The sequence below is a fragment of the Schistocerca piceifrons genome, chromosome 1 (genome assembly GCF_021461385.2).
Source record: "Schistocerca piceifrons isolate TAMUIC-IGC-003096 chromosome 1, iqSchPice1.1, whole genome shotgun sequence".
NCBI lineage: Eukaryota > Metazoa > Arthropoda > Insecta > Orthoptera > Acrididae > Schistocerca > Schistocerca piceifrons.
This window is the reverse complement of record NC_060138.1, coordinates 971952673-971976642: the sequence shown is the minus strand read 5'-3', so window position 1 is coordinate 971976642 and position 23970 is coordinate 971952673. Positions and strand designations below refer to the sequence as shown.

Genomic DNA, 23970 nt, shown 5'->3' with positions numbered 1-23970 from the left:
AAAGTAAGTCAACGGAAAAAGTTTAGTGTACTCCCTTAATTTATGCCCCATAACTTAGAACAGGTTCACTGATGGTACATTCGTGGACTGGATTCAAGGTGAAAAACTCTTATCCTTATTACCACAGGTTAATTTCTTTTCCAAATTGAAATTTATCTGGGCCTTCTCCAAATTTTAAATCTCCATTTTACCTGTTGACTTTTATCTCAAAGGTATGCTTCCGACCTTTAGTATACAACAAACAATGATACCTATTATTGTGATAGTTGCAGTCCCTTCCACAGTGAAAGCTCCCTCCCCTGCAGCTCTGGCATCTGTACATACCTTCACGAAATTGTTTAACATGATACCAGACTCTGGCAGACCGTCGTTCCCTGCAACCACTCCTACTGGCCTTGTGCAAAAACTAATCTCAGACAGTCTTCACTCTCCCACCCTCTCTCAACTCTTAGGAACGAGGTTCCTTTCCAAACACAGAAGTATCCCCACTCTCCCCCAGCCCCACCCCCACCCAGCCTTTCAACATCTGGAACCATCCATCCCTTCCACATCTCAAGAGAGTGCTCCACCACTGATGCAATGTATATTATCAATGGCAACCCCATCCATGAAATTACATGTGTCATATACCAGTCAACGCGTTTAATATGCAGATTTCTTTATAGAAATGACAGGAACCATGAATCGACACTGGGAAGCTATGTACATAGTACCCAGTTACTGAGCACATACTATAACATTAAATAAGAGACTTTAGTGCCTATTACAACTAATTGATCATTGAATCCTCACATCCTATGCCATGTTCCTCCTATATTCTGCAACTTACCCTCTCATCCCATTAACTTCCCAAACTCACTCTATGTTTGCCACCTCCCACTCATTCCTTACTCTGTTGTGTTAGTGCATTTTATTTATTTAACTTTCTTAAGTTCTTACTTTTTGTTCTACTGATTATATTTTGTTTTATTCCCACCATTTGTTGTCTGTTCTACTACATCCATCCTTACTTATGTCTCCATTAATCATCTGTGACCTAAAACTGGCACACTACTTACTGATGCACTATTTTTTCTCTCTTTTTATCTTGACCCACTTCCTCCGAAAACAAGATGAGTCCCACTGTCCCCTCTCCCTATTTCCTTGCCATGAACTGTAGCCTGTTGTTCTGAAAGTTAAAGAGTCTGCATTTTTGTGGATAGTGTGCTCTGATGACACACTGTCCAATCCATCTGTGCTTTTTCAGAAATTAATAAATTCCTTATTGGATTTTTTTATTTTTAAACAGTTAGAAACAAAGGATTTCAGATTAATTAGGAGTACAAAAGTAAGGGGGAGAAAGGCATCTTTGCAAGTATAAAACTATGGATGACAAAAAATTAACAAAAAGTGCAGATTGCAAAGAAGCAGCAGACCAGCATATAATAAATTACTGTAAGCAAGTTGGTCTTTTGTCTGCAACGCCACATGACATGTGCACAGATTTCATACATAACTCCTACATTAGTGATTGTTAGGAACATGATGTACAAACATAAGCAGTTATGTATGGAAATGGAAGGGAGTGTTATGCAACTGTACAACTGAAAGGTCACTGGATGACATGAGAGAGACTTATTTACATTCCTACTGCTTAAGGAAGAAAGGAACAAGGGTATTCTGCTAAGATTAATACTAATTAAAATTTTAATGAAGTTCATTCACAAAAGAATAAAACACTTTTTTATTTTTGCTCCTGAAATTAACAAAATCTGTAATCAGTCATTTCTGCGTGGTCTATATTTTTGTCTTATACAATCATTGAGACCCTCACGGTTGCGAGCAAGCTCAATTGCTAAAAACTGTATCCGGGGTGCAAGGATACTGTTTTGTTCATTGTACTCTCCTGTGTGATCAAGTCGTAAGAGTGTCCCAAAACTGTAGTCTTCCACAATGTTCTTGAACCGCTCACAAAAAGGACGCCATTTCTGTTAGACAGATAAATCAATGTTAGCTGCACAAAAATCATACTGGCTAGTAGTAGTAGTAGTAGTAGTAGTAGTAGTAGGAGGAGGAGGAGGAGGAGGAGGGGGAGGAGGAGCAGCAGCAGCAGCAGCAGCAGCATCAGCATAACTATCAATTTTGTATGACTGTTGGCTTTTGAGCAGCTGCATTTGAATTTCTTAACTGTGATGAAACAGTTTTCATACAGGTTTGTGCATATCTTTGTGCACTTCACTATGCTATGTAATGGAACCAGTTAGTGCACCTCTTTCCCACTATGTATTGTACGGTATGATACAGACAAATTTACAACATAATCCAAGATTATCAAAATTGTAACTACACATTTAGTGTAATTTGACAACATAACTAAATTAGTCTTCATAACTAAATTAGTGTTCATTTAACACAAAAATTAGTATTCTTCATAAAACGATTATTTTTCGTATTTTCAATTTGATATGAAATTGCAATTACATTTGAAACTTTTGTTATTACTATTTTTGTAATTTATTCTGAAAATGTGTAAAAAAAAAGTATCACTCATACATGTAATCCTTTGGAAGTAAACTTGATATTCTGTAAGAGTGCTGTACTGCAAGTGTTTGTGTACCTTTGTCCCCCTTGGAGTTGTTCAATGCATGTGTTAAGGGGAAGTCATGTCTGTTGTGTATTGTACAGGGAGTGATGATGTATTTTGACAGACTGGTCTGAATATCGAGACTGAACTTTTAACAAGACGACAAAAGAATAAAAATTGTTTGTTGAAGTTACAATGCCTACAAACGCTCATTTCAAAGAACATATTTTTAAACTAAAACTTTACCTCCAGCTCACACAGAATTTATATCACTGGACACTTAGCAGTAAAGACGACGTTGAAATACAATGGATGGAAACAGTAAGTTAACTAAAAAATAAATCATCATCATCTTATTAATTTTTTTAAAGTCATTTTAAATTCAACCTGTGTCCAAACTCTGCTGCCAATAAGGTATTAATTACTCAAGCATGTACGCAAAGTATCTACTTGCAAAGTTTGTAATACTGGAATCATGTATTGTAGTTTTGAGTGTATGGGTTTGAACTATATTTACAATCATTTTATGGAAAGTACAGCACTCTTACAGAATATCAAGTTTACTTCCAAAGGATTACATGTATGAGTGATACTTTTTTTTTACACATTTTCAGAATAAATTACAAAAATAGTAATAACAAAAGTTTCAGTCCCAATGAAATTTTTTGCTGTAGGTTACACGTGAAAATGTATGGTCTCTGTTCTCATTCCACCTCTTTAACATAGCAATCTATATTACTAAATGGCTCAAACAGTTACCCAGTCAGTAGGTCCCAGCTGCAGGTTGCCTATCAGAGGGTTCCAGGGCCAATAAAAATTTGATTTTTGGTATTCCACAAAACTTTTTACCAAATCTGAAAATTTAAAATGCTACCATAATCTACTAATTAAGAGGTATAATCTTACATTAAATGTTTGACACAATAACTCAAATATTAAAGACAGAAACTGTGTATATGTCTTGAGGCAGCATAAATCACAGTGCACAGATTATACACACCATATTCACTAAGTATTTGAGAAGAGCACTTAGTGAACCTCAACAAACTTCACACACAATTTCAAACTTTTCTGAAACCTTTGCTATCTTCCACCAAATAATGAAAGGAAATATTTCACAGATCAACTCATCTGTACAGTAATCAGAGAGTTGAAATTGTTTTGAACATAGGAGTTTGATTTTTTAAATAATTCAAAATAATTCAATGGGGGGGGGGGGGGGGGGGGAGTGTGTTACTGCCCAGACAATATTTCTGGATCAAAAGTAAAAGTTTTCCAGTTTCAACAAAGACCAGTTTTAGGGCCAGTTTTATAAGGGTCTACTGTTAGTCTAATGTTCACATGGTGTATAACATCAAGGATTGACAATTTGATACAGCCATGCATTAGGCAAAAATGTATACGAATATATCAGCAGCAATTTGGAAACCAGGGCTAGTCAATGCACCAGGTTTAGCTTCACAAATAACTAGGGACATAAACTTTCAGATATCAGATTTGCTGCAGCCAGCAAATTCTGCAGTCATAGATCATAGATGTTCTGAGATTGAGTGGAAATTCTATCGGTCGTAACTCCATTTACATTAAGGAAAGTACAGGAGAAATTTATGAAAGCTAATATGAATACTTTCTTTCTGACGAAAATAGATATCCCATTCTGCTTCTGAACTATATGTTGTCAAGCATCATCTGAATTAGTGGTAGGTGCTAACACTAGAAATTATTATATGAATGCATGCTGTCTGTTCTTTGAACATATCCAAAAGAACAGACACCATGCATTCATATAATCGATTCATCTTGGTGGGCAATGAACCCACATCCTTCAGTGAGGATACACTTCTATATTTAGCGAGCATGAAGAACATGGCCAAGGACTGCAGATAGATGGTGTTAGGAGGAATGTGAGTCAGCTGGGGTGTGTGCCAAGACAATCCAAGCATTTGTGATAAGTGCTGTGTCTGGGTGGCACAATTGTTAACACAACTGCCTAGTAAGCAAGAGATCCCAGGTTCAAGTCCCAGCCCAGGATGCTTTTTCACTTGTCGCCACTGATTCCACAGAAAGTTCCTTCCATTTCCATTTCTTTCTTCCCCTTCACCTTTAGTTTGCATAATTAGACAATAATCTACATAAAAGAAGCAGTAAGTCATTATTAACGCTGCAGTTACAATGTCCCATGACATAAGATGTTAAAAATCTGACAACATATTACATCACAAAGCCGATTTAGAAAGTAAGTACAGTTTGCATGTATCTCCTGCAAACCTGACTGCATGATGGTCAATCATCCGCAGTTACATCATTCAACTTGAGAACAAAGTAGCTTAGCTTCTTTTTCCATTTCGTTAAGATCTGAAGCCATTATTTGTTAATAATCACATTTAAGAAAATTGATTGGCCCACCAGCTGTGAACTAAGGGCCATTATCAACAAGTTAGTGAATTCAACAAATGTTCAACCTCATGAAATTTATTGTCAGATAAATGAAAATTAACATAGAGAAAATGATTAGTGAAAATACGTTGCAAAAGTGAGTTAGAATGTTTAAGGAAGGAAAGTAAATTTTCCACGATGACAAGCACAATGGATGGCTGTTGATCACAAAAGAAATAGTGCCCTGCATCAATGAACGACTACTTCCATTAGAGAAGCAAAGATTTCTTATTTGTCAATGCATTTTCAAAATATTTCATGATTTTTATTACAAGAAACTGTGACTGAACATTTCCACCACAAAAAACTGTGTGCATGATGGGTACCAAAAACAGACATTCAAAAATGGAAACACATGGGAGCAGCCTTGAATTTATTGCAGCATTATGTGACAGAACGAAATGATTTTTTGAAATGGGCTGTCACTGACAACACGATATGGATTTGTTACAAGACACCTGAAACTAAATGACAGTTACTGGGATGGCAGTAGAGCTTAATGTGAGATACTGAAGGAATTATGGTGTGTGATGACTGTATACTGCATGTATAATGACAACACAACTAGATTAATTTTGCTGCGGACAATACAGTCATCCTCTTCAAAGTCCAGACATAGCTCCATCTGACGTCCATTTTTTTTTTTTTTTTTTTTTTTTTTTCAAATCTCAAGAAATTTATTGCTGGCCAGTACTTTGCAAGTAGTGATGAGATGAAGGTAAATGTTCAAAACTGGTTCATTTCGCAGGTGGCTGAATTCTATCAAGCACGCATGTTGCAAGTAGTGCCATGATATTGCACATGTCCTAATTCACAAGGTGAGTATGCTGTACAGTAGTTTAAGGTTTTTAGATTTTTCTGCAGTAAAGTACAAATGAAAACAAATTGCTAATTTTTTTTTAATATCCAAGTGATACTTACCTTCTGGATCAGCTTTGTATTTAAAAAAAAGCCTCTTCAGTCCCAATTCATTCTAACAGCCATTCACCTCTTGCTCACAAATTGTTAACCGCAAATCTGACATAGTTTCAAAATGTATCGTCAAAATACAATTACAGAAATGAATGAGACTATAAAAGTATGCTACAATGGTTTGACTAGCTAGCAAACTACATGAAAATGGATGAGCCAGCCACAGTGAGAAACCACTGAAGTGTACAGAAATGTTTTCACCACAAGCTCTGCACAATGGTGGGTCCTGTACCAAAGGTGACTGTGTTTGTTACAGAACTTCCCTATTTGGAGGAGCATTAGAATTACTACATCTCACGTTTGTGGCCAGATGGTACAACCCTACAACAAAATCAATGGAACTGACCACAACTTTTAATTTAGTTCCAGACACTCCTAACATTGTGTCTCAACAGGTAGGTGATAATGTGTACATGGATGGCAGTCACAGTATCAAAGAAAGACATTTCCACGACACTGGCTGAAGTAAGTCCTTTGTTTAGCACTAATGGCCAGTTCCAAGCATCAGCTCATTTTCAAGTGCACCACAATGCTCGTTTCTCACCAATGGCAAATTTATAATGGCTAATGACACGCACTAAATCTGCAGATGTATGCAAGCCACAAGGCCACAGACACAAAATTAATTGCGAAACCAACATTTGTTAGAGGGAAAACGTTAATTGTGACTGTGGCCACTATTCAGCCACTTTGGACATTCACGAAACTGCTCAATATGTTTGTTACTGGTGCACATCTGTCTTGAGTATTCTGAAAAGTATGTTGAACTCACCAGTCTCTTGCATTTTACCTGTATCTGACAGTATAAACTCAACTTCAGTATTGTACCAGAACATTTTTGGCAGTTACTGGCTATGGCATTTCTTTTCCTGCCAGAATCAGGCTGCCTCCAAGTCTGATGAGGAAGACAGACAATTTGTGGTTTTAACAACAAAAATGGGGTACCTCTTATAGCAAATGTTTATTGTAGGTGACTGGAACCTGAGAGCATCATACACAAATGAAAAAGTACAGGTCATTTGCGTCTAAGTAAAAGCTCAGTATAGATTTATGGAAACAATTTGTTACAAAATTGTGGAAGATATTTTGTGCTCACATACGTTGACTTTTATGAAGACAAAGTAACTCTGTTAGAATCAACACATTCCACACTCATCAATCATGTGAAACCCAATATCATCTGTTCATTCACAGAAGAGTCCGTGATGATGAATCCATGCTTCTTGACTTCTGGAAGACTACAACACAGTTCAGCAAGGCTGCAAGGTTTTTACATTGGACTACATAAATTACATGAATTATGTGACTGGACTGAAGACTTCTCAACAAACAGAATCCTGTATATCACTCTTAAGGGAGAAGCACTGACAGAAGATAAAGTATCACAAATGACACCGTTGTCTCTAGGGAGGTCACAATGTTGTTAGATTTGCAGATGATCTGTACTTGGTGCAAAAATGTAGATGATCCTTGACATAAATAAATGTAACGTAATACATGTAAATAGATTGTACTGAATATTCTTTGGTTACATGAGTGACAATAAGTCACAACCATAAATTTATAATATGACTGGCTTTACCGGCCATATTACATAGTGCTGGATTAGTAAGTAAGTATGCAAAAGCTGTCATCATTCTGAAAGTTGCTTTGAACACCACAGTGCTTTACTAGGCATGGTCCTATTTGGAGGTGATACACTGTTGCCTTCGTCTGACCTCTGAACTGACTAGCCCAGTTGTTATGAGGAGAGGACAATGCTCTACAGTTTACAGTGTATTCCAGACTATAGTGCTACTAGATTAAGAAGTTTTATTCCAACAGAGTGACATAGCTGCTAGAATATACCCCAAACCCCAGTAAGGAGACAAGTAACTGCTGGTATATGTCAGTCACAGACTTTGTGACCTGAACTGGAAACAGATTTGCTTTTACATACAACAAAACTAGGCATGCACTGCAGCAATGGACAAGAAATGCAAATACTTCATACAATTAATATTTTTCACTAAATCTGTTAATACTAACAAGAATGCTATAAGGTATAACTTCTCAGTGTATGAGTAATGTTTCAAGTGTTTATATTGCTAAATAAGTTGTCATTTAAGTTACAGGCATTATTAGTAGTAGCTGAAGATGGATGAATGTAACACTGAGTGCTGGCTACCTGAAATGGCACACCAGTCACTTATCAGTGTAGTGGTAGGTCACATTGCCAGACACAAATATAAGTATTGCTGGTAAAATGTCACAGAATGTGATTAATGGGACAATTGATTTTTTTGTGTTTTCCGGTGCTCTGAACATTATTACATTATTGTGTATAGATTTTTGTGTTTTACAAACCACGATGACCCCTCCCAAGAGAGAGCCTTACTGATGCCATCTTCAGTGATAGGTGGGAGGATTTGCGTGCTCCAGCTAAGTTGAGGGCTATGCCATTGGTAGCATAGATACTGCCAGGAGCACCAAAGCCTTGATGGAGGAGACACACAAATGTTTTCTCACTTAGGTTGGGGGAGGGGGGGGGGGGCAGTTCTATAGGTGTAGGGAAGCCAAACCTCCTGGGGAAATAACCCCAAGGGTAAATCTTGGTCCTTCACATTGGGGGTTGCACTCGGGGCTAACCCCACTTCATGAAATGGAACACTATTGGATACTACACATCAGCCTGGGAAGGCTATGGATTATAGGCTGGCAAGCTGGGAAGGAACAACATTAATGAGAAGGAAAATGGATATTATGATAGCAACCTGGAATATAAAGACACTTAAGAGATGTGGAAAACTGCAATAAATTAGAAAAGAAATGGATAAGCATAGAATGAAAATAGTGACACTACAAGAAATACAATGGAAAGGACAAGGAATGAATACACTGGGGAACCACACACTGATGTAAAGTAGAGGGCAGAGGGGCCATCACAGTATTGACTTTCTTATATACAGGTCAATTATTGCAAATAGAATTAGTTTCAATAAATTAGTGATAGGTTCTGTTCTTTGATATTTCAGGCAAATTTTTTTAATGTTGCAATGTTCCCCTACAGAGGAAGTAGATGAAGATGAGAAGGATGCATTTTACTCCAAACTGGACTAGGAAACCAGCGAAGTTCGAAGGCATGACATGAAAATGATCCCTGGTGATCTCAATGCAAAAACTGGGAAAGAACAAGTATACAAAACATAATTGGAAAAGAAAGCCAGCATGAAGTCACTAATGATAATGGGCTAAGCCTGATAGACTTCACCAATTGGAAGGAGATGATGATAAAATGCACATGGCATGTAAGGAAAGGCACTAAGAAGTGTACCTGAGCATCGCAAAACAGAATTGCAAGAAACAAAATAGACAATTTAATTATAGATAAATGACAAGTTAGTACCTGTAGAGTTGCGTACAGATACAGATCATTACTTATCCCACATTAGATGTAGATAGATATAGCAAGAAACAAAATGAGAAGGGGAAAAGCAGAAACCAATACTGAACTTCTCCAAATTAAAGAAATGCAAGAAGAATACAAGAAGAAAGTAGAAGAGATTCTCGAGATATAGGGAAGGAAGAGGATGTGGAAACTAAATGGAAAATGCTGAAAGCAGACATCAATTTAGCCACAGACGAAGTACTGGGGCGGGTAGAATACAAATGAACAGCGAATGGTTCAACAAGAAGTGCTCACCGGTAATTCAAGAGAGAAATGAAGTGAGACAAAGAATGCTGCAAGAGAAAATAACACTATCCGTGGAAAACCACAGACAGAAGAGGGAAACAGCAAATAAGTTATCTATGATGAAGAAAAGGCAGTACGGAAAGAGGAAGCTACAGCAGTTCGACAAAATGAGGAACAATAATGACATACAAAAGTTCTCTGAAAGATCTAGATAATTGAAGAGAGGATTCCAGTTGAGAGCAATCTTTCATAAGAATAAAGACAGAAACTTAGTTGGAGATAAAAATGAAGCTTTGGGAAGACAGCAAGAATATTTTACTGAGTTAGTCGATGGAAATGGGAGACGAAGCTGAGAGAGACCTTGAATGAGGAAGAGGAAGAACAGATTTGCAATTGGAATTAGATGTGGAGGAGCAAGAAGTGTAACTACCAGACTCAGAGGAAGTGAAGAATCAATTAAGAACTTAATAATAAAGCAACAGGAGAAGACAGCATATGGACTGAATTATTGAAATTTGGGATAAAGAAGATGGACATGACTATTAATGAAGTAACACAGGAAATATTGATAAAGGAATCTGCCATTACACAAGAAAGGTGATAAGTCAAAATACAGCAATTAACACAGGATTACTCTCTCAGGTACAATGTATACGACGTTTTAGTAAGATTTTAGTCTCTCAGCTAGAACAGAATAGTGGGAGATGATCAGAATGGTTTTGGGAGAAATACATTCACAACAGACCAGATATTTATACTGCGACAAGTCCTACAGAAATATTATAAGCATGACAAGCAACTGCATCAGTTATTTGTTCATTTTAAACATGCATACAACAGCGTGAAAGAGAAGATGATTCTCAGAAGTATGAAACATTTTACAAGCCCACTAAAATTAGTGAGATGGAAATGACAATAAAAGCAACCGTTTGCAATGTCAGAACACAACAAGAATTGTCAGGAGAGCTCTTTGTAAGGTGGGAGCTGGAAGGAGCTGCGTCAAGGAAATACGATCTATGCATTACTCTTTAATTTTGTTCTAGACAAGGTAATTTGACAAATGCCAACAAATCCATGAGGAACAATATTTAAATGGCAGGTCCAGGGGACCTATTCTGTATTTCTTGGCCAGTCTGCCGATCAGTTCAGTAGGTAAGCACACCTAGTGGCCTGGTTATCAAAGGAGAGCCCCCATGTTAATCCACGAGCAAAACGAGGTGTTGTTGTTGATTCTCCTTCGACCAGCCAATCAAAAGCAAGTGTCCACTGATCTGCACATGCACGTTACAGTGCCTAGCAACTGACACAGGCACGCTAATCTTTGCAGCACAGAACAACAAGAAGAAAATAAGGCAAGTAGATTCACATCCTGTTGCATGCATAATAATGATGGGGCATTTGACTATATTCTGAAAATTGTCATAAATGGCATATTATGCCATTTCAAACAATGGAAACTTCAGTTAGGAATATCATCAATGTAGGTAAAGATGGATTGCTACTACCGTAAATAAGATACATCAAATTGCAGACAGGCACAATTAAATGACACTTACATGTAGCTTTCAGCCACAGCCTTCATCAGAAACACACACACACACACACACACACACACACACACACACACACACAGACACACACACACACGACTGCCAACTCCAGTATCTCAGGTCTAGAGTGAGTCGGCGGTCATTTGTGCTTGAGGTGTGCTTGCTTGTATGTGTGTGAATGGTGTGTCTCTCCCTTTTACTGATGAAGGCTCTGCCCGAGAGATATATGTAAGCGTCTTAATTGTGCCTGTCTGCAACTTGACATGTCTTCTTCATAGTGAGCAGCAATCTGTCTTTTGCTACATTGTTGATATTATATCATATTATTCTCATTCACATTGACATTTTGTTTTGGATTTTACATTTCAGAAAATTAATTAGGAATTGTAAGTAGCACCACATTGTACAAACATATCTGTAAAACACCCAAAAAATTGTTTCAGATAGTGTCAAAGAATAATCAGACGCATAGAACGCGGTTGTAACTCTCTCCATAACCCCTAAAGATGAAGTAGCCTATTTCCCTATACGATATATCTACAATTTTGGTCTAAAAAACAAAATTAAAAAAAAATTACAGCTTTTCGAAAGAGTATGGCAAATGCAGCTACTGAATTTTGTTTAGTTATGACATGCAGCTGATCAATCAAAATGTATCATTTATGGTGGTACAGTCTAAAAATATTATGGCAGGAATCTTTCATCTCTGTCTACTGTTGTTAAGGATTTGACCGCAGATAAATACTTGGGACAAGCAAATTAGAACAGCATGCCACCCTCCACCTCAAAAAACTATCCAATCTCCTGGTTTCCCACCTCCGGAAAGGCAACTCACTCACCCTTCACAACCTTTCCAGCAAACCTCAACCTCCTCTCATTGCACACAGACCCAGTCTCTCCCATCTACTCAATCTTCCACTTCCAGCTCCACTCCCCCCAAAACCTCAAAATTCCAATCAACACAATCTGGAACCACAACACCCCAATTCAGTAGTTAACCTTTCCTCCAAACCTCTCTCCCAATCCAAAACCTCTGGCCTATCCAAAGGCCTCACCTAAAGCCCCACTCCCACATCCAACCAAACAGCCCTTGTCAAAGATTTACTGTCCTACACCCATACTCTCTGCTGGAAATATCACTTTGCCACGAAGAAAAATGATCCTAATCCTACTCCTAATGGTCCAACTCCCCAAGACACTATCCAAATTGAACCCTGCCTGGAACAGTTCCGTCCTCCATCACAGCGGGACCCACCTCCTCTTCCTCAAAATCACCCTCTCAAAACTTTCCAGGAATTTCTGACTTCCAGCCTTGCCTCTCAATCCTTCTTAAAAAGCCTTAATCCTACTCCCAACATCACCACTGCTGAAGCCCAGGCTATCCGTGATCTGAAGGCTGACCGATCCAACGTCATGCTTCCAGCGGACAAGGGTTCCACAACCGTGGTACTTGATCATCGGGAGTGTGTGGCTGAGGGACTGCGTCAGCTTTCAGACAACACTACATACAAAGTTTGCCAAGGTAATCCCATTCCTGATGTCCAGGCGGAGCTTCAAGGAATCCTCAGAACCTTAGGCCCCCTACAAAACCTTTCACCTGACTCTATCAACCTCCTGACCCCACCAACACCCCGCACCCCTACCTTCTACCTCCTTCCTAAAATTCACAAACCCAATCATCCCGGCCGTCCCATTGTAGCTGGCTACCAAGCCATCACAGAACGTATCTCTGCCTACGTAGATCAACACCCTCAACCCATCACATGCAGTCTCCCATCCTTCATCAAAGACACCAACCACTTTCTCGAACGCCTGGAATCCCTACCCAGTCTGTTACCCCCGGAAACCATCCTTGTAACCATTGATGCCAATTCCTTATACACAAATATTCCGCACGTCCAGGGCCTCGCTGCGATGGAGCACTTCCTTTCACGGCGATCACCTGCCACCCTACCAAAAACCTCTTTCCTCATTACCTTAGCCAGCTTCATCCTGACCCACAACTTCTTCACTTTCGAAGGCCAGACATACCAACAATTAAACGGAACAGCCATGGGCACCAGGATGGCCCCCTCGTATGCCAACCTATTCATGGGTCGCTTAGAGGAAGCCTTCTTGGTTACCCAGGCCTGCCAACCCAAAGTTTGGTACACATTTATTGATGACATCTCCATGATCTGGACTCACAGTGAAGAACAACTCCAGAATTTCCTCTCCAACCTCAACTCCTTTGGTTCCATCAGAGTCACCTGGTCCTACTCCAAATCCCATGCCACTTTCCTTGACGTTGACCTCCACCTGTCCAATGGCCAGCTTCACACGTCCGTCCACATCAAACCCACCAACAAGCAACAGTACCTCCATTATGACAGCTGCCACCCATTCCACATCAAACGGTCCCTTCCCTACAGCCTAGGTCTTCGTGGCAAACGAATCTGCTCCAGTCCGGAATCACTGAACCATTACACCAACAACCTGAAAACAGCTTTCGCATCCCGCAACTACCCTCCCGACCTGGTACAGAAGCAAATAACCAGAGCCACTTCCTCATCTCCTCAAACCCAGAACCTCCCACAGAAGAACCCCAAAAGTGCCCCACTTGTGACAGGATACTTTCCGGGACTGGATCAGACTCTGAATGTGGCTCTCCAGCACGGATACGACTTCCTCAAATCCTGCCCTGAAATGAGATCCATCCTTCATGAAATCCTCCCCACTCCACCAAGAGTGTCTTTCCACCTTCCACCTAGCCTTCGTAACCTCTTCATTCATCCCTAAGAAATCCCCAAACCACCTTCCCTACCCTCTGGCTCCTACCCTTGTAACCGCCCCCGATGTAAAACCTGTCCCATGCACCCTCCCACCACCACCTACTCCAGTCCTGTAACCCGGAAGGTGTACACGATCAAAGGCAGAGCCACGTGTGAAAGCACCCACGTGATTTACCAACTGACCTGCCTACACTGTGAAGCTTTCTATGTGGGAATGACCAGCAACAAACTGTCCATTCTCATGAATGGACACAGGCAGACAGTGTTTGTTGGTAATGAGGATCACCCTGTGGCTAAACATGCCTTGGTGCACGGCCAGCACATCTTGGCACAGTGTTACACCGTCCGGGTTATCTGGATACTTCCCACTAACACCAACCTGTCAGAACTCCGGAGATGGGAACTTGCCCTTCAGTATATCCTCTCTTCTCATTATCCGCCAGGCCTCAATCTCCGCTAATTTCAATTTGCCGCCGCTCATACCTCACCTGTCTTTCAACAACATCTTTGCCTCTGTACTTCCGCCTCGACTGACATCTCTACCCAAACTCTTTGCCTTTACAAATGTCTGCTTGTGTCTGTGTATGTGCGGATGCATATGTGTATGTGTGCGAGTGTATACCTGTCCTTTTTTTCCCCCTAAGGTAAGTCTTTCCGCTCCCGGGATTGGAATGACTCCTTACCCTCTCCCTTAAAACCCACATCCTTTTCCTTTCCCTCTCCTTCCCTCTTTCCTGATGAGGCAACAGTTTGTTGCGAAAGCTTGAATTCCGTGTGTATGTTTGTGTTTGTTTGTGTGTCTATCGACCTGCCAGCACTTTCGTTCGGTAAGTCACATCATCTGTGTTTTTAGATATACAATGTATATGATAATTAGAGAACATGATAGGGATAGAGGAGAGACTTCAATCAACAAAAATGGAAAAGAATATTAAAGAATGGAAGAGTTTAGATGTCTAGGTTTGATCCCCCAGAAGAAGATAATAGGGCAGCCGTAGAAATTCGGGAAATAACAAGTGTAAACTGTTGCTATTATTCCCTGTAGAATATATTTAAGTCCACAAATGTTAGTACGAATATAAAAATCAAAATATGTTTAACTATATTAAGACATACAGAAATTTATGGATTGGAAGACCAGGTAATGACTATAAAGGAAGAAGGCTGGTTATTGAGATAGGGGATTTTCAGAATAATATTGGGGCAGTGAGAGAGGAAGAAAATTAGAAAACAAGGAAAAATGCACAACTATGAACACTTTTTAGACAGGTGAATATTGTAATGAAAATCAAGTGAGGTAAAACAACATTGGCTGATCATCTACAGAGAATGTCAGAAACTCTGAGTATTAAGAAAATGTTTATAGCAATGCCTGAATGGAAAAGAGGAGATGCAGAAAAAAATAGCTTGGAGACATGGAAGAGGACCTCAAAGCAATGGGAGTCAGGAATTGAGAAGGAAAGCAATGGCAGACAAGAATGGAGGCAGGTAATGAAAGAGGTCAAGGTTTTACAAGGACTGTAGCACTGACCAGTAAATAAACCATGATACCTCAAGTTATATTTTTTCACTTTTAGGAAGTCATAAATACATAAGGAAACCTCTGTTATTTATCTGAAGTACCACACCATATTACATGTAGCTAATTTCACATTCACCTTGCCACCTAGCAGACTGAAGAACCACAACAGATGGAAGAAAGGTAACACGGATATAAGCTATTGGAGACATGAGATCATTGGGTAGCAACAGAATTTCACAAAAAGAACTGATACAGAAGAGGGAAAGTGTCTTACATGTCATCACAGTCCCCATGCATGCTACTTTACGGGGTTACAAATGAAAGATCATGAGGTGGATGAAAGTTTATAATATAGCCTGGTGCATCTTCCAAGACTTATTTTAAGGTTAACTGATGACTAATTTAGTTGTAGGAAAGGCAGGTGGTAAACAGATTCATCACAGGAATTCTAATAAAGTGTAATTAACATATAAAGGAGACCTCTTATGGCACACATGTTCAACGAGTTCTCAAAAATTCTTTGACACTCTAAAGTTTTCTAGAGTGAAAAATAATGTGAAAACTGTAATATTTTAGCAACAAATTTGAAATTACAGTTTTACAAAATGTTGCAAAATTTGGCATTTTTCCCATTCCTGTAAATCTGAGACTATCAGTTTACTAATATTGGTAAATTTTAGTTATTAAATGCTGAAATTGGATTTTAACTATCTTCTTAACTTTAGGAATTGCTTGTAATCTTAAAATAACAGTTGATATATTACACAAAGAACTAGATATCTAGATGTGACATTATCACACTAGATTCCAATAACAGCTTTACTCACTAACATTAACCTTCCTAACAATTTCACAAAACCTATCTTAAAAAAAGGGAGGCAGCACGTCTTCGGGAGATCTTCAATTCAGTGTGTTACTTAAGAGACATTTTAATAACATGCAATCACAAATATGAAAAACACAAGAAGTGGTACTGTTGTCAACACACAAATCAAGACAGCGTCTGATGCATTGCGACTCAACCTAGTCCCTGGCCTATGCCACAGGTCAAACTGTTTCCACAAACTTCATTCATGAAATAGCAACAATAATATTCAACAGATATTAAAACAAATATTATCAGTGCTCTGTTTAGCTGCCGGAAACACATCTGCATGATATCACGTGTCCTGTGCTATGATGGCTGAGGAAAGCAAATGGAGTGGGTGGAATGCTGACTTGCATGTTAGGAAAGCTAAAACCTCATATTTGGTGACTTTCATATTTATACTTGTGGACAACAAAAATACACAGTTCAATAGATGCTCTACAGTAAAGATCTCTCCAATCTGTGTCATACTTGGCATAAGTTGTTGTGCAAAAATACCAGGAAATCTGAAGAAAACGGACACTGAAACACACTGGGCTGCACCTTAAAATTAGGTTAAGAACTCTTATGGAACAGAAGCATGTATTAAGACTGTATTCACAGCTCTATGTTCTTGTTTTTAACCAAAGCAGTGATAATGAAACCTATTAATGCCTATATGACAAAGAATCTATTGTGTGTACTTAGAAAGGCAGGTCTAAGCTGTGTAAGATGATATGAGTGGGTACAATCCGCCCCTCATAATTTAAAGGAAAACCAACTTTCCATGCCAGCAGGTTATGTGGACAGGGACAAATGTCTGGTGATGTGCTGAAGGCAGTTTCTTTCATTTTCAAATTTAGATCCCAGACACCTGTTTTCACACCATAGTAAGGTATTCAGGATCAGTGGCATAAGTAGTCTCAGAAGAGATTTCTTTTATTTTTTATTTTTTTGTGGGGGAGGCAGTGTTACAATAGTGTCAGTTGAATCTTTTCTAACTGGTTTCATTTAATGAGTCAAAAAATGTTTCCTTTTCAATAATGTAAATAAGTGTGATATTTGATGTCAGTTAATATAACATAACTGTTAAGCATATTTTCATCTTCAACATAACACTGAAAAATATTATGAGAAGGAGAGTTGCTACTCACCACACAGCGGAGATGCTGAATCGCAGATAGGTACAACAAAAAGACTCTCACAATGAAAGCTTTTGGCCATTAAGGCCTTCGTCAACAATAAGACATGCGCGCCCTCGCGCACACGCACCCACACACACACACACACACACACACACACACACACACACACACACACACACACAACTACAGCCTCAACCAACTGAAATCACAGTTTCGGCAACTTTCCTTCTAACAATATTGTTACATTCCATCCTGGATTTTCCATTGTTTGATAATACTGAAAAACAATGAAATAAGACAAATGTAGGAACATATAGTACCCAAAAATTAACTATCAGAAATGAATACCACACCTGGCAAAACATAAAGGCAAAAAATAACATCAAAATTGATGTAGCAGTGACTAGCACATTGAAATCAGAAATGGGAATTAAAAATATTGTAGAAGCCTACCTTCAACTGAACTATGGTAGAAGATGCAGAAAGTGTATCTCTAACAAAATTTGAAATTTCCTTTGCTTGTACTACTCAACATATGGATTGTAACTCTATGCACTATGGAGAAATGTCACTCAAATAACCACTGGAACATAATTTCACAGGGTGCTGGTTATCTTGAAAGATGCAGAATGGACATGTGGCGTCGATAGGTCACATCGACCACGTAAAGCATGATCTTTGAACTCTAACTGCTCTGACAAGCTGCCATGTTAATGTTCCAGTCAGCCTTTGTACCTTGTACAGTGTACAGGTGTATCTTTCTTTGTGTTGAAATATATGTATGTAAAGACTTTTATGGGAACAATTTGTTGTGTATACAGTTACCCGTATTCCCGTTTCCCATATTGGTAACCCCGAAGTTTCTACGCCTTCCACTACTTCTGCACCGACTGTGTGGAATCAACAGGTTTTATGTTTGACGCCATGGCTGCCTCACCCAACATTTTATATGAGGATTTGGAGGCTCAGCTACTACTACCAGGCTACTCCAATCCCCTGCCAATGGTTGTTTCACCACTAATGGACAGTGATTTGCAATCTCCAATGAAATTAACCTCAAACTTTGCAGCTCTACAACAGCCGAATGTTACGCCGTTACCTCAAACAATGGACTCAGGTTTCGTGTCACCAGACTGTGCACGCCAACATGTGAAAGGTGAAGTTGACGATTTCCAGAAGTGGGTAACGATCGCTCGCTCGTGTAGTGTTCAAAGGGACCCAAATTCACACATGTGCCTTGATCCTCTACGTGCCGCAATGTCGGTTGCAGTAGTGCCGTGTGCAACGCCGCCATTTCTGCAAAACGCACACGTGATCAACTGCTATCAAGCCATGGCAGTTTTGCCTTCCTCATAATTTAATAACGGACATTTTTATACATCAAGTTTGCCAGGCTCAACCGCAGATCTGTGGCCCAGTTTCTCGACCACATGGGTTTGAGCACACCCGACGGCACTTCGTCATCCAGGAACGTTGTACCACGACAATGTGACCGCCAGCAGGCTTCGCCAGTGATTTATGGTCCTACTACACAAAGTGCACCTCTGATATGCACAGAAAACTCTTACTGTTGCCACACCAAGTACCACCCCCCCCCCCCCCCCCCATCCCACCCCACTCCTCACTCACGGGGGCCCCGATTTCGACCATACAGTTGTTCGCTCCTTCCGCAGTACCGTCTGCACCTGCCGTGCCAGGCTTCCGTGTCATTTCCAAGGTGGACAATTTAAGTACTGTGCCTTCAACCTCCGGTCCAGTTTACGGGCCTACCTTGGGGGCGGCTCACCCATTCGTTTCCACAGCCGTGCCTACTGCGTTGTGCTTCCGTGACTCATCAGGGACATTGCAGCTGCCCGTTGTTCGGGACGTGTTTGCTAGTAACATGCCCACACCAGTAGTGTTGGGTTACACGATAGCCTATCCTACCACAGGCAACCCCCACCCCCCACCAACCGTCTGCTGAAGATACCACCTTTATACAAGGACAACCCCGTTTCACGGTTCGCACTTGTGGAGCACCTTTTTGAATTACATAAGGTGACCGACGACAACTCTAAATTTCTATGTCTCATCACACACCTCCATGACCACTCAGATTTAATTTGTGACCTCCTCCTTTCGCCACCATTATCGCCAAAATACAAGTTCGCCAAGAAGACAATATTGGACTGACTCACCTGCTCGCCACCGGAATTAATAATCAAGATCCTGTATGAGGAACACCTGGGGGGCCGCACTCCATCACAATTCTGGCGCTACCTTCGGCTACTTGTGAGTGAACATGCGATGCCGGACGTTACCCTTTGGGCAGTATGGTCTGACAAGTTACCTACTGACCTGCAGATACACCTGCTACCACACTCCGAGTCTATTGGATCTCACCTTCGCATTGAAGATCAGCTGTATGCACTACTGCGACAAAAACAACCAGCACACCTCTCACCGCTGGTTGGCACTACGCTGCCATCTGCGGGCAGAGGCAGGGCTCGTTCCGCCTCCACACCATTCACACCACCAGGCAGTACTCCTTCGCTCTCTCCTCTTTCCGAGCACTCAAGAATCGCACATGCACCATACGTCCCGATTTACATTTCAGAACAGATCAATGAGGACAAATCTCCTCCACAGTCACAATCACCACCACCGCCACATCCGGCTCATCCATACTGTTGGTACCACAAGATTTTCAGGGATGAGGCCAAGAACCCTTGCCAGCATACAAATACTGACCGCAGGATCTAAATGATGCCGAGTCCTGCGGGGAACTTCACAGGCATTCTCAAACAGTGCACTCCATCCACTCGTCCTCTCGGCCGAGCGGTCATTTATCCGTAACCGACATTTTGTCGAGGCTTGTTTTCCTAGTCCACACAGGTGCTGACTTGTCCATCATACCTACATCGTTGGCTCCTCCCGTTTCTTCACTGACAACGTCGCTTCTACACGCTGTTAACGAATCAACATTACGAACTGTTGGCTCTGCTAAAGTTATGGTGCATCTATCTGCTTCTCTACGTTTCCCGTGGACTTTTTACATCGCCGACGTTGATGAACCATTTCTTGGTATGGATTTCTTGTCCCATTACAAACTCTCCCCGAACATAGTCCAAGGTTCAGTGCTACACCACCCTTCTAACACTCAGATACCATGCTCAGGCACTTATGCTTGTCGATCCGTTTCCGTCGTGCCATGTGATTTGGTTCGTGAGTGCTTCACCCCCGCGGACAAAATTGTGACCTGCGTCACTAATTTACTGTCAGAGTACGATGCAGCGGCGCAACTCCATCGGCAAAATGACGAGTTGAAACAACGCATTGCTCACACTTTTGGCGAGCTCACTGTGGTTTGTACCTCACTTCTGCAACTGCAATCCACGGTTCCTTCACCTGTTCGACCTTCATCAGCAGGCACCAGCATGGATACTCATCAGGTTAGTTCAAAAACATTCACTGCGTGTGACGATTCGCGTTCAGTTATCTCTGCACCCACCACACACCCGCTACGTGCAGTGCCGTGTGTTTCAAACAGTGCTTCTAATGACAGTTGCATGCGCGATGCGAAAATGCCCACCGCGCAATCTGCTGCCCCATGTGTTGGTAAACATTTCCCCTTTCTCGCGCGCCAACCATGTGCAGCCATCGCCGTTCCCTGCACAACGCCAACGCCTTTCTCGCCCGCACCAGTTACTCAAGGTAAAGCTAACAACAGACAGTCGCTGTGCACCCAGATCCACTACGTGCTGCGCATGCAGCCAACCTCTCCAAACAAGCGCATGCCGCGCTCATGTAATAGGCATGTGACTTTCGTGCTGCTAATGGTTACGCCTCATAGCCCCCCACTCATCCCAAAACTTCACGTCCGGACATTACTCAGCCTCGTGTGCAGTTCTCAGTCTCTTCCGTCACTGACTGAATGACACACAAGATAATTACCACTGCCGGCCCTCCTATTAGGCACAAGGTTAGATGCCTCAATCCCATTACGTTGCACGCGGCCTGCCAGCAAGTTAATGAACTTCTGCAGGCAGGCATTCTATAGCCATCGGACAGCAATTGGTCTTCACCCATTCACCTCGTCACCGAACACAATGGTTTGTTTTGAATCTGTGGTGATTACAGATGCTTACACGCTCGTACCATCATGTGCTAAACCTACCCAGTGCTGAACATAAACGATTTCACCCATATGTTGTCAGGTGCCACAATCTTCAGTGTTATTGACTGTAAACGTGCCTATCACCAGATACCTGTAGCGCTGGAAGACATTACAAAGACTGCTATCATCACACCGCTTGGTTTGTTCCAATACAACTTCATGCCATTCGGCTTAAACAATGCGGCACAAATGTGGCAACGTTTCATTGATACAATCTTACGACAGTTTGAGTTCTGCTTTGCATATCTGGATGACATCCTCGTTTTCAGCAAGTCGACTGAGAACCACAAAGTTCATTTATCCCAGGTCCTCCAGACCTTGAACTCCAATAGTGTTGAGGTCAACAAAGATAAATTACAATTGTGCCAGTCTTCTGTGACATTTTTGGTTTACACCATCTCCACAGATGGAATACAGCCTCCCAAATTTCACGTGCAGGCTATCGCGTCATTGCCAACCCCAGCAATGTACAAAGAGCTCCGACGTTTCCTGGGTACTGTAGGGAAGCAGCCTACTCACGCCTTATAAAATTCACATCAGTCTTTCCATTGTGTGCCAGCCTAGTCCACTGTAACTAGCTTTGACATCATAAATGTTGCGCAATACTTTAAAAATCAAGTAAATAACCTGAAACGTTTCTAGCATGTCAGGAGTAATACTAAATCAATGTGTGTTGAATATCAGTTCAATAACTTTAACCATTTTCGAAATTTGGACATTTTTCTGTAAAAATCATTGGCACAACAGAAAAAAGCTAGAAACTTAAAAATTTATATTTAGATTCCTTTTTCATAATAATTTAGTAGAAACAGTATTCTGGATCTCACAAATTAAAAATTTAGTTTAAATTCATAATTTTCTGGTTTTTGTCTTAGAAATTAAGGAAGCAAGATAGATTAAGTAGGCGAATAAATAAGGCTAGGATGTTAAATTTAAGTAGAAGGGAGATCCACTATAATCATAAAGATGTGAGAAGTTTCAACAGAACAACTATAAAACTATAGCGATAGCGTATCTTCAAAGGGCAAGTTCAGAGCTCGTCTACTGCGTGTAGTGTAATTAAATTAATTCTCTCGCCCAAAATATTTGACTTAGCCACGTCAGATTTTTATTATGATTACTTACCTGTGTGCTGATTGCACATTTAAATTGAGAGCTTCATCGGCCATCAGCAAAGAAAGCAATGATTTATTCGATAACTTAAAGTGGTGCATTACTAGCCCAGCGGCTAGTTGGGAGAGCGGATTTGATCAGGCGTTCCCTTAGCCGTCCGCACCGCGGCTTTATATATAAGAACGCTGCGCGAGAAAAAAAGGCCCCAGTTCTCTCCAGACGCTGATTAGCGCACCACCTGTGCCGGGAGTCGCATCGCGTCAGTATCATTGCTATAAACAGCCTCGGATGCCGTAATAAGTTACTCGGGATACGCGTAACCATGAAATCGTTTTTGAGTGAAGTGTTAATTCTGGAATGACTTTAATGATCTATCTTCAGTTTGCGTATGTCGTATTTTCACGTGCCGCCGCGGGACAGACATTCTACTGTTATTTAGCGTGGCGTTTGATGAACATTATCATCAAATTATGGCGAGAATTCACTTAAACATTTAATTTGAACAGTTATAGTTGCATCAGTGCATTAGACTCTGAACTGCTCTGGTAGTTGGATTGTGTGGATTCTTTTTGGTCTGTGAATTTCAGAATATAGTGAACATTTTAGAGAGAATCGTTTTTGATTATGAATCCCAGACAATCTCCTAATTCCTCAGAGCTATAAGCTGTAGCTATAAATGTATTTCTCAGATGAAGTGGGCACTAGGAATTCTAATTACAGGCTTCACGTTTTGCTAATCACTTTCTGGTTGCCAATATTGTAGTTAGAGAGCCAGTGTTGAGAACGGCAAACAACAGCATTAAATAAATAAATAAAAGGAACATTTAAATAAACAATAATTCCACCCGCCGCCCCACATATGTTGCTAATCGGCTGGGAAATGCATCTTTTCTACATTACATTCTACATTCATATACAATTTATTTCCACCCGCCGCCCCACAGTACCATAAATTACTACCACCGACATCTATCTTCTGCCACCACCGTGCAGGCCCCACTGACGGACTCGGCTGTCCGGCAAAGAGACTTTGGGCTTTAAACCAGTCTGTTGGACTGAACCTATGCTAGAGGCCTTCAGGGCTCTAAAGACAGTGTTAGCTCACGCCATCATACTTGCCCACCCCGATCCATCTGCCAAGTTGTTCATCACTGCGGACACCAGCGACATCGCGGTTGGGGCAGTACTACAGCAACGCAAAGATGACACGGTTTCAACCCCT

At 40.8% G+C, this 23970-nt stretch overlaps 1 protein-coding gene across 1 annotated transcript in view; it reads right to left on the bottom strand.

Annotated features, from left to right (window-relative positions):
- Nucleotides 1–1699: 1699 nt before the first annotated feature.
- Nucleotides 1700–23970, bottom strand: part of LOC124760523 (protein PBDC1) — a 71809-nt gene continuing 49538 nt past the window's right edge. Inside the window, exon 5 of the mRNA XM_047249110.1 lies at nucleotides 1700–1967. Within this exon, the coding sequence (XP_047105066.1) occupies nucleotides 1758–1967 (210 nt within the window). The 3' untranslated portion in view covers nucleotides 1700–1757. The remainder of the gene's footprint in view (nucleotides 1968–23970) is intronic.